Source organism: Mesoplodon mirus (genome assembly GCF_964341445.2).
Source record: "Mesoplodon mirus genome assembly, chromosome: 12".
NCBI lineage: Eukaryota > Metazoa > Chordata > Mammalia > Artiodactyla > Ziphiidae > Mesoplodon > Mesoplodon mirus.
Window position 1 is genome coordinate 19721765 of NC_138988.1, and position 12261 is coordinate 19734025.

A 12261-nucleotide genomic window follows, 5' to 3' on the forward strand; every position below is an offset into this window, starting at 1 on the left:
AGTTCCAGATGTCTCCTATGCCACCTTCTTTTTTTTTTTTTTTTTTGCGTTACGCGGGCCTCTCACTGTTGTGGCCTCTCCCCCTGCGGAGCACAGGCTCCGGACGCACAGGCTCGGCGGCCATGGCTCACGGGCCCAGCTGCTCCGCGGCATGTGGGATCTTCCCAGACCGGGGCATGAACCCGTGTCCCCTGCATCGGCAGGCGGACTCTCAACCACTGCGCCACCAGGGAAGCCCGCCATCTTCTTTTTAAATAAATGATTCCAATCCTATATTGGATAGAGTTTAATGAAGGTGACAGAGAAAGCTTTCAAAGATTAGTCTCTGCCAACTAATGGAACTAAATGGATGTTTACTGGATCCAGTGCTGCTCTTTTTAATACGAGTCACAGGCCAAACCTCTCAGCAGTGGTTCCCATCCGTGAAGTTTCATCCTGGAGTTGAGTTAGCCCGTCCCAGTGTGGTGTAGCCAGTGGCCATTTTTGTACAACTTTCCTTTTTATTAAAATTAAGTAAAAACTGTTTCTCGCTTGTACTAGCACATTCCAGAAAGTTCTGTCTAAGAGCTCAGGTTGATACCAATGTATCCCAACTGGTGTTTCCTGAAACGTCAGCGTTCGTGGGGCTACAAGGACTCCCTCTCCCGCTTCGAGCTTTACAAGGCATAGTAGGGTGCGAAGTCGTGATTAAAGAAATGTCTTAACCCAGAATTTCTCAAACTCACCAGGCTAGGTAACCCCTTTTGTGTCTGTAAATGCTTGTTTAACTGTCTTTGGAAAAAAACCTGTCTCAGCAACAACAGGAAAGGAGAACATCGTAAGAGATATTATTTAATAACCTATATGGGGGAAAAAATCTGAAAAGGAATATATGGGTATATATAGAAAGAGATAAAAGGTGTGTGTGTGTGTGTATCTGAATCACTTTGCTGTACACCTGAAAAACTAACACAACATTGTGTAAATCAACTACAATAAAAAAAATAAATTAGAAAAAAAGAATCACAGGACAGGATGCTAGAAATTTTAATAAGTAAATAAAGTGAATGGTTTTTACATGGGAACTCGCCTCCTATTTCAGCTGATGATAAAAATCTACTGTGAGGCATAAAACTAGCCAGGCCTCCCCTGTATAATTTCCCGCTGCATTGCAGATGCTTTCTTGGTTGCTCTGTTTTTTTCTGAAGGTCTTCTAAGAACTGTTCCTTTCCTCACAGCTGAATCTGGTATCAAGTGTCACGCTCTCCAAGTCTGCATCAGAGGCTTCTCCACAGAGCTTACCTCATACTCCTACAACCCCCACTGCCCCCATCACTCCCGTCACCCAAGGCCCCTCCGTCATCACCACCACCAGCATGCACACGGTGGGACCCATCCGCAGGCGGTACTCAGACAAATACAACGTGCCCATCTCTTCAGGTAGATGCTCCATTTTTGCCTCAGGGAGAACTGGGATCAGCAATGCTTGTCGACCAGCCTCTTTGTAAAAAGTGATAATTAATAGGACAATGATTCTTATTTAGCAGATATTGCGCAGAACCAAGAATTTTATAAGAACGCAGAAGTTAGACCACCATTTACATATGCATCTTTAATTAGGCAGGTAAGTAAATAACGCAGTATGTGAAATTCTATCAGAAGGTATAGGTGTACATGGATGTATTATATTGATGCAGTGGATTTAAAACCGTTTACTATGCAAGCATGCTAAAACCTGTTCTATAAGGTTTTTTAAATCTGCAATATATAACATAATTGCTTTTGATTAAGTATTACAATACGATGTGATTATTAGGAAATTCATTTCACACAACAGTGAAAATGAGCCTGTTTAAAGATGGCAAGTCAATTATCACAAGCTACAGTAATCTCTGATCCCTAGAATTAATCTGAGCTCTAAATAATTACTGAGCTTTAATCAGCTAGTGAAATGTTTTGCATTTCTCTTTGATTCTGCTTTATGAATGACTAATAAATTAATATTTCTGTACGGAAACAGAAATAAAAACTCAAAACAATTAGATAATTCCATTTTGAATTTTGCTATTGAACTGGTAAATACAGCCATTAGTCTTAGAGCATTTCGGGAAACCTTCCTTAGGATTTAGCTCCGCATCATGATTATTTTATGTTTTCAAGCAACTGTATAATGACGGTTCTGTCGATTTGGTCATAAATTATCTTTCTCTGTTGCTTTTGCTTCACAGGCCATTCTCGAATCTCCAGAAAAGCAGCTAACACTAAATGAAATCTATAACTGGTTCACACGAATGTTTGCTTACTTCCGGCGTAACGCTGCCACATGGAAGGTAAGCTTTCTTGCAGGCCTGTTGAGTCTTGGATCTTGGCATTTATTCGAGAGAGTTTGTTGTCGGTAAGATGCAGATGTTGTAAGTTACGTATATATTGTTTTGCTACATTCAAAGAGTCTAATTTATAGGCATACTGGATTGAGAAAATAATTCCACTGGGGTTAAAATGCTGGGACGGAAGACTCCCATCATGTTGGCATAACGAGTAAAATTATCTCTCTCTGGTTGGAACGTGTAGGAAGTTGTCTTGTGTACACAGACCTCATGGTTTTCGGTCTTTAGCCACCACCAGTATTTGTAGAGAATGCATAGATAACTTTTGTGTGTTTTTTTTAACCATCAGGAACCTGGAGAAATGATCAGATACACTTGATCAGATACACTTAACTTTCATTGGTTGGATATAAGCTCCTTAACCTATGCACTCCAAGTATTAGCAAGGTATATTGGCGTTATTACAGGAGAACCCAATATATATATTATTAAGGGTTTTTTGTTTTTGTTTGTTTTTTTAAGTCAAGAGACTGTCCATCAGATATTCATAGGCACTCTGGGGAAGAAAAGTAAATTCTGAAATATGTGACTTGACTGTAATAGCATTTGCTATAAAACCATAGCTCCACCTGGGATGCCCCCAGGAAGGCTTGGGGTCACATGACATACCTCAATCCCAGTTCAGCAGTTGGTTCGTAGGTTCTGTTGGTAGCGATTCCATTGTATTCGGTTAAGCCCTCACCAGTTTTTGGATTTTCCCACTTTAAATTTCTTGGTTTTTAATAGTTTTGCTTTAGAAAAAGGGGCAGCAGATACAATCTGAGAGTCATATATTTTTTTTGCACCTTTACTACTATCTAGAATTCTTGTAATCCCTAAATTCCAAAAAATTTAGAAATATTTAAAATGCAAATAGTTTTGGATATTTTACATGTTATTATTAGAAATAGGATAGGGATTTATTATAGGATGCAAGGAAAACATGCTTTGCTGGACATACAGGTCTTCCTTGCTACTTCCGTAATTTATATGGGAGAAAAACAACAGCAAAAACAGAAAACGCATTTCCTCTACCACATTCATCATAAAATAGCGTTTTGAAAGAATATAACCAAAGAATTAATTCATCAACCTTACAGAGCTGTGAATTATCTCTTATGGCCCAAAGTAGCTTTTTTATTTCCATTAAGACACATGGGCCCTGAAGGAGCCTAGGTCAAAAATCTTCCCTTCTCTTCCTCAGCCTGCCTTGAGATGTAAAATAGAAAACAGTCTTCAGCTGTGAATGCTTTTCAGAATTTCGGAAGTATAAGCATGAAGCAGACATTTTCTTCAGATTGCCTTTTATAAATAGCAAATGATCAAGTTTTAAAATAATTACCCGTTATGAATGTGATATTTAAGCTCAGATCTTCAGATTTAACTTTCTCATTTTCAGAAACTGTAGGAAAAAGTGCCCTTCATATAAACAGTCCTAAATGAAGTATTTAATGACTCATAAATACGTATAATTTTCTCCATGTGTCCTTATTTGTACTGTCATCTTAGACAGAAGATAAAATGCCCAGTTAAAGTCATGAGTGGAAAGAGTTCACTCAGCTTTTGCGGGAAACTCTCCATTTCCAGTTGCTTTTGCATGGATGCACGGTCTTCGAAAACAAAACTTAAGTTTTGACTTTACAGTTTTATTTACTTTACATGGCTATATAGTTCAGACAGATCTATAGCAGTCCTGTTTTTCAGACATGGCTTTACAATGTACAGTTCTATACCTTTTGATACTTACTGGAAAACTTAGTGATTAGGATGAGGAGAGATGTTGATTTCTTTTCCCAGTAAGGTGTCTAATAGGTACACATGCTCTGTCTGGACTTTTTTTCTTTCTTTCTTTTTCAGGAAATTTGGGTTTATTTATTTCAGCCTCCTCAGTGTCATTGTAGGAGATAAACAGTAGACGCTTAGCATCCTTTATCCTCTGCCTTTGTGCAATATTAAAAAAAAGCGCCCCCTTAAAGACCAGACTACAGTTTATACGCCAAGAAATTTGCCCTACCAACTGTAATTATAACATGCCCAACATTTTCCAGAGATGTTTGTTTTGTCTTGATGCAGACCTATCAAACCTGTTTGAATCAGGGTGTCCTTTCGTAGTCAGCTGGAAGTCTGAACCCACCCCAGTTATGCTGACATTCCTCAAAAATTCCTTGAGGATTTGTCCTCTGGCTTCTCCCTGTGAGCAGTTCATCATGCCGTGTGATAACACTTCTCTCGTCACCTTCTAAATATTCCATAACAGACAAGAAAAGTCACCATTCTCTGGCGTGACTCCTCACGGAGTCGCTAATGGTGATCATCCAAAAACAAACACCTCTCCAAGTACAGATCAAGATTTGCCACTTGGAAGGATGAAGTATGTATATCGCAGGTTAAGGGGAGGAATACAGACTGTGTGAGCAATAGCAGCAGATGGATTGAGGGACTTACAGGGGATGTGAGGTGTGGTGTAAGTATCCACTTCTCCCGCCCCTGTTGTCGCCTACTCATTCCCTATAAGAAAAATGATATGGGTCTCTGAAATAGCCTCATGTCCAGGTTTGAGTGTCAATCACGTTCACCCGGGAGAACTCAAAAGAGATGAAGCCATGCTTGTTACTGTACCTAGTGTAAGTAAGGGGTGCAGATTATTCCTGAAACTCAGGAAGGATGGGATGTTAAAAACTCTTCACCCTGCAGCTGAGATGCTCCTTTGGCAGATTAGAGATGTCAAGGGTCTCAGTTTAGGAGTGACGGGAAATGACTTTGAACCCTAAGAAAGAAACGTGTCTATGGAAAGAAACCATCAACTTACTAGAGTATCCTCGTTTTGCCATTGAGAGTTCTACTCATGGGTTCCTTTGGCATTTTCTCAGTTATTTAAAAGCACTTGCCCATAGTAAGGGGCAACATTTATATATTTGGGAAGGTAAGACCTAGCTTTTAATGGATACTGATCCACTTTGGGGGGGGGGGGTCATGTCACTCACTGCCACGCCCCCCCCAATCCTATCAGCTACAGGAAGTGATACTCTCAATGGTAGAAATCCAATGTCAATTTCTTCATAATAAACCTGAGCAAACGTGTCAAAGGTGTTAAAGCCAACACTTTGACGAATTAAAAAGAAGCAAAACGTATTTAACAGTAGTAATTATCATCTTTCATGGTTTAAAAAAATTACAGTAAATTACCCCTTTTGTCTGAGAGACAAGTGGGTTTAAAAGGGACGGTTTTATGCTTTACCTGTTTCCTGATTTTGAAGTCGTATTAACATTACTTTTATATTTTGGCCGTGAAACCTATCTGGGGGGCTAACAGGCATATTAAAAAAATCTTTCCTCTGCTTAACTGTTCACCAGAGACTAGACTAATATGCCAAAACACAATTAAGTCATCACTTGGGGTTTTGATTTTGGAAGAGGCCCCCTTCACCACAGGAGGGTCATCCATGGGGGTGGGAGCTACAGTTCTCGGGGACGGTTTTACAACTGTGGACTGTTAGGCTGAATTTACTGCTGTTTTTGGAGTCTTTTCTTATAGAAAATGTAAATGTTCTCTCTTTTATACTTGCTGCAGAATGCAGTGCGTCATAATCTTAGTCTTCACAAGTGTTTTGTGCGAGTAGAAAACGTTAAAGGGGCAGTATGGACAGTGGATGAAGTAGAGTTCCAAAAACGAAGGCCACAAAAGATCAGTGGGTACGTCCACCGTGTTTGAACTTCTTAGCCTAGCTTGGATTGCGCTAACAAGTGTAACGTAGAGGCTTTTGGCTGCTAGATGGTGTTAGACCAAAGAACTGGTTTCACGTTGTCTCAGTTAAGGGAAGCAAAAAAGCATTTCATCCCTCCTGTTTTGTATACCCACCAGTCCCCCTGCCCTGCTTGCTGGTCTTTGTTGCATCACATGCTAGTAGCGTTTAGGTGGCAGTGCATATTAACCCTCACAAACCATTGGCTTATGCTTATTGCATTTTATTTTCTTTCTCCTGTTCCCTGTATTGGATGTCTGTTCTGCCCCCAACCCCGCCTCCTTTTGTTGCCACTTCATCTCCTTTGCTGCTGCTCCTATCCCAGGGTGCCATTCGCACCAACCTCTCACTGCATAAGTGCTTTATCAGAGTAGAGGATGAGTTTGGGTCCTTTTGGACAGTTGATGATGAAGAGTTTAAACGTGGCCGCCATATTCAACGAGGCCGTCCTCGCAAATACTGCCCCGATGAAAACTTTGACGAGCTTTTCGCACAGTAAGAGCCTTTACTTGCTTTTGTTTTTTGTTTCTGCTGTTGCTTTGGCTTTGCATGGTTGACTCATCCCATGATAGTTTTGCATTTCACCACGTAGCAGTGCCACGGCTTTCTGCAACGGAACTAAATCGTGTGATTTGTACATGTATTTCTCTCGTTTCTCTTTGGAACACCAGTGCCTTGAATAATGCTTTTTTGACGTCTTTAATGCAAATATCGGTTGGCTTTTGATTCAGCAGCTTGACGGGGACCCTATAACTCAATGCTTTTGCGTGACCCCTAATTCCTCCAAGTGAAGAGGAAACTTCCTTCTTTAGAGTTAAAATGTGTATTTACTGGGATAAATTTCTTCTTCTTGGCTCACTCAGTATAACGATATAAATATAGTGAAATGAATGCCAAAAGGGCTCCAAGCCTGGGAAAGAAATGGAGAACCGTGCATCTCCTTCCTTTAGGGGCCATTGGGAAATGTACATAATTTCCCGCCCCCCTCCCCACGGAAGCCACCCCTTTCTTTCCCTCAGTAGCCTCCTGTATGATTTTTTAAGTATTTGTATCCCTCCTGGCTACAGCTGTCCTTAAAACAACATCTAGCTTGTCTTCATTTGGTCGGTAATGGACACAGCATCAAATTATTCTTGTACCCTCCCAAATTGCGGCTGTGCCCGAAGGACTGGAACCCAACCTGGGCTGCCTGACCTTCCCCTGGAGTAGCCTTCTCTCCATCTTCTTTTGGCAATAAATGAGCCTTGAAGATCTTTTCTTCGGAGCTACCCTGCCTTTCCTCTAGCATTCATTCTAGAATTCAAGTCCTGGAGAAGCTTAAGAGGCAAGATTCCCCCCGCTGGCTCCCAGGAAACCCTGCGGGTCCCGCTTGCTGACTTCCCCAGCCCGAGGCCCTAGAGCATCTGCCTTCCTGCTGGAGTCCGGGCGGGCGGTTACTACCCATTTACAGGGAGGTCGCTGTTTTGTGAGACAGACAAAAGTTCATCCTTGGAGGGGAGTGCCCGAGGCGATGATTACTTAATCCAGAATTTTACCCCCAGTTTGCTTGAACGGGCAAAGTCTCTCCCACCCCGGGGCGGGGAGGTTCACACAGGACAGCCCCACAAAGCCAGCGCCTAGGGCGAAACCCACCTTTTCTTTGGTCTTCTGGCTGGGGGACATTTCTGATTTGGAAGGATAGTGGCAAGCTTAAGACGAGACTTCGCGAAAAACTCTGGGGGTTGATTGCGTTTAACTTTGAGTTTTTATCTTTCTCTTATGCAGTAACCCTTCCCTTATTAAAAACATGCAGACCAGCCACGCCTACTGTACACCTCTCAATGCAGCTTTACAGGTAAGATTAACGGCCGTCCGGACTCTGCCGCGGAGGCACATGGCTCCCGCACTCATTTCAAAATATATTAGCCTCGCTCTAATTAGATATTAAATTTTAATTCCGTTAAACTTTTTTCTTAAGTGCACAAAGCATCGTACTCCCTGGAGGCAAACACGTCGGGCTGCTTCAGCATTAGCAGGATGCTTAGCATTTTGAATATTGTGGCAAAAAAATTAAAAGTTCACTTATTAATATTTATCAGCAGTATCATAATTTCCATCCTCTTATTTCAGAATTTCACTTGAGGCAAAAATACCGCAAGTGTAATTACTCTAGCACAGCTATTAATGTGCTGGATGATAGGCCACCGTGTCACATGACCTTCTATTGTTCACGGATTTAAAGAGAAAGCAGAGCTTTTTTTTTTTAACTTCTCCTTTTTCTTTTAAAGTCTAGTTTAGCCTCTTTTCACTGGGGGCGGGGGGTTCGGTTCGCTTGGTAAAAGTAAACTGTTTTTGTTCAAGCGATAGAGGTGTTGAAGGAGAAACTCTTTAGGTTTCCAGCGGATTGCTCAAGGTTACGTAATAAGCTCGCAGAACGTTTGTTTCCTACTGACAAACCAAGCCCTCCTTACGTAACCGGTGTTGCCAGGGGATGAAGCCACGGGGATTGAGCAGGAGGGAGGTTACCACCCAAACGTGAGTTACCAGGGCAGCCCTGGCACCCATCAAGCCTTTGAATTATCGCATATTTCTCCGTTACCCAACAACAGTCAAGTCATCTCCTAGGTCGAAGAGAAGACTGTAGTACACACTTCCTTAAGGTTTACCTGGGTACCCCCCTCCAGAGTTCATAGGTAGGCAGGGTCCTTTGGCCCGTCCGTGGTCCTGTTGGATTTTGACCCACCTAGATTGTTCTAGACCGCAGGCCAAAGGGATCTCGGTAACTTAAATGACAACAGTCTACACAGATAGATCTGACATATGTGATCCTAGCCCATGACAGACCTTTGCAGCATGCGTTCTTGATAGTTAAATATGACAGTGTCATGGGCTCCTGCAAAGGGCCGTAATGCACAAACAGATATTAAAATTTTGTGAGGGAAGGGCGCCAATGAGAGAAGTGTGAAGAAGGCTCCTTAAGGGACGCTAACGGTGCAAACTCGGTGGAGACGCTCCGCGTCAAGGGGGACAGAGTGCAGTGAAGAGGCGATCAGGGTGGGAGCTCTGGCTAGTCCTTTTTAACAACTGTTTGCTGAGCACCTCCTCTGTGCTCTGGAGAATCGTTTTCCCAGTTCACTCAGCAGGAGCTCAAGGCTCCCGAGGATGGATGATACACCTCTTAACGCAGTTTCAGTTCAGAGGCAAATTCACTGACCTTAGCTTTTCAGTGTGTGTGTGTGTATATATATATATATATATATATATATATATATATATATATATATATATATATATATAAATTTTTAGCCTGAACCAAATTTAATAGGAGGAACTGCTTTCTGAGGTTTCTTTTAATTACTTGCAGTTCACACAGTAACTTTCGAAAAGCAAATGAAAAGCACGCTTAGATGCCGCCACTGTAAATACCGTTCATTAGTAACTAATTATTTTCCCTTGAGTCTTGTAAAGTATGAATTTAAAGGCCGCTCTATCTGGAGTCGTATTAAGATCACAGGCACATTTGACATTCATGAGGCGGCAAGGCCAAAAAAGAAACAACAACAACAAGACAACCACCACCCACCGGCAAGGGTGATCCTCCATCCTCTGGATTCTCTTAACTCTGTGACTCATTTCAATTAGGATGCTTGATCATTACAGAACTGTTGGTGTTTCACCCCTAAAACATCAGCTTCTGGCCTCCTCTGCGCCCTTCCTGATTTTCAGCGATAGCCCCAAACTCTCCTGCCGTTTTCCAAGAACACTTGGTGTCCATCCTGCAGTGAGGTGAATACATGCATCTCAAGTCATGATTTGAGGAATGGATCTTTTTCCTGTCCTCTAGGAGTCTGGGTCCCGGGTCAGTAGACAGTCCCCTAGGACAACTTTCTGCTGTGCAAATTAAATAAAGAGTCTACCAGCAGGCCTTCCCTTCCCACCCACTTCCATTTTTCAAGGCAAGTAAAAATAATAGTGGAACAACATCTTCAAAAGATTACTAGAGCAACATAACGCGTGATATACAATATATAAAATAGGACAGCCGAATCCACTACAGAAATAAAACATTGGACTCGGGACAGATTGCATTATGCTCTGAAAAAGTGAAGTAACTAAGGGTAACCGTAAAGCTTCGTATTTATAGACTGCCTTTCCCCCGGGCGTCTCAGAGCGGTTAACAAACATTCCAAGAGGGACAGGACTTAAGGACTTCTGCACCTTGACTTAAGGACTTTCATTCTTTTTTTTTTTTTTTTTTTTTGGCAGAGGGGCCAGTGTGATATGAAACCACATACTGTGGGCATAGGACCACTTATATAATTAGGTCCATTATAAAAATTGTAAGCCTCCCCCCGCCCCCTCTCCTAAATAGACATCAACGACCAAAAAAGAAAGAACCACTAGGTTACACCTAAGCTGTTGGTGAACATTTCTCGAAGCTCGGGTGGGTTACTTTGCTCCCTCGCTCTGAGAATGTCCAAGAGGCTCTATTGTGAAGGAGCCACCCGGTTTCTCTTTGCAGCCCACTTGATCATTTTTTTTTAAAGGCGACCAGGCTGGTTTTTTTCATTTATGTCTTTTTTGTCTGAGAATCAAGGGATCGGTGTAAAATGCTTACCTTTGGATGCCTTTCACCACTGTCAGCCCAGGTTATATGATCCAGTCCCCATCGGAAATGGCTTTGCCCTAGAACGCATTAAAAGCCATGGAGAACGAATCATCCCCAAAAGGTTGCCCTGTACGTGACCAGCTAGTCCCAAAGACTACATCCTCAGAAACATTTCCATTTTGTTTTTACTTCTCAATCTTTGACTGACTTGAGAAGCTGCGAAAAAATACCGAGCTAGACAGGGCCCCACTTTCGCCACATTCTGACTGTAGTAGTGAAATGGCTTTGTGGTATTTCCAGGAAAAAGAGACTCACATGATGGTCCCAGCAGAACTTCCATGTCGGGGAGAGGCAGGACCACTGTGTTGTCTCAAACAAAGGCAGTCAAGATGCTTGTCCAGCTGCACCTTGGGGCGGGGGTAAAAAAATCGGGCAACGGGTCTGTCTTTTCGCTCTGCCAAAAAAGAAAAAAGTGCTTTACTGCAGTTACAAGAGATCTGTCGAAAAAAGTACTTGATGCAAATTATTTGACAAACTGTAGGAGAGTGAGGAATGTTCAGATGTGCTGTTCATCAAAATGAGTTCACCACATTTGGAAATGAAAACAGTATTTTTTTTTCCATTTTTTAAAAGAAGGCAGTTGTTGTTATATAAATTCAGAAGTGGCGGGAAGGAAGGGAAAGCCGTGGGCTTGCAGAGGGCCTGCCTTTGAAGTAGTCCCTTAGCCAAGGCTGCGGTAGGTGTGGATGGGGCATCCGTCGCGGGGCTTGGATGGCTAAGGCGTTTCTGGCTTTGGAGTTTGTACAGCGAGTGAGACTGCGATTGTCTTAATAGGCGGATTCTCTGCAGCCCAGCTTTGTACGCGTCCTCTCTTGGTTTTTGGCTCTTACTGTCTCACCAGAGCCAGGATTTCTAGACTAGTTGGACTCGTGTATGATTGGCCAGTTGGAGTCACCACGCCAGATTGTCTTGTGATTGCAGTTTTTTTCCTCACTAGGATGGAAAACCAGGCATAGTGTAGTCTGCAAGAGGACCGTTTTGATAAATCTGGGTCTAATTACAGCCGCCAGTGTTTGAACGTCTGTCCTCTTTAATAAAATGAAGAGTCGCTGGGTCAGGATCACGACCCAAATGCAACAATATGGCTACTTTAGCCCAGTGATATGTCTGTCTACTGTCTGCATCTCAGACTGGGGTGGTCATTCTATTCAACCGCAGTAGGATAAAAACAATGAGCAGTATCCCACCATAGAGTTGAGGATTTCTTTCTTTTCCCCTCCATTTCCACACTTGGTCGCTGACACTCGCTTGGAGGGAGGGAGGGACTTTGTCACCTTCAATAAGGATGTACTTACATACCCCAAAGAAATACGACTTACAGCTTCCTTTTGCCAGAGATTTCTTTCTTCTTCAGTCCTCGAATTCCAGGTGATTGGTCAGAGCCTGAAAGATTACCGAGAGTTACCGTTCAACCAGTTATCTCAAAACTACACTAAAAAGATTCAAAAATAATTAATTCCAATGGAAATGATGGGGGTGGGGGGATAAAAATGGATTCCACTTCTGTAATCTCTTCCTTTTCTAT

General features: G+C 42.4%; 1 protein-coding gene across 10 annotated transcripts in view; it reads left to right on the forward strand.

Annotated features, from left to right (window-relative positions):
• FOXP1 (forkhead box P1) overlaps window positions 1-12261 on the forward strand; it is a 595227-nt gene that overhangs the window by 573351 nt on the left and 9615 nt on the right. For 7 of the 10 annotated variants that reach the window (XM_082637140.1, XM_082637136.1, XM_082637137.1 and 4 more), the window contains 5 exons: window positions 1218-1419; window positions 1524-1603; window positions 2208-2309; window positions 5917-6038; window positions 7853-7922. In XM_082637140.1, the coding sequence (XP_082493266.1) occupies window positions 1218-1419; window positions 1524-1603; window positions 2208-2309; window positions 5917-6038; window positions 7853-7922 (576 nt within the window). Of the gene's footprint in view, window positions 1-1217; window positions 1420-1523; window positions 1604-2207; window positions 2310-5916; window positions 6039-6413; window positions 6584-7852; window positions 7923-12261 lie in introns of all 10 variants that reach the window. The other 3 variants (XM_082637141.1, XM_082637142.1, XM_082637134.1) reach the window with 2 other exon arrangements.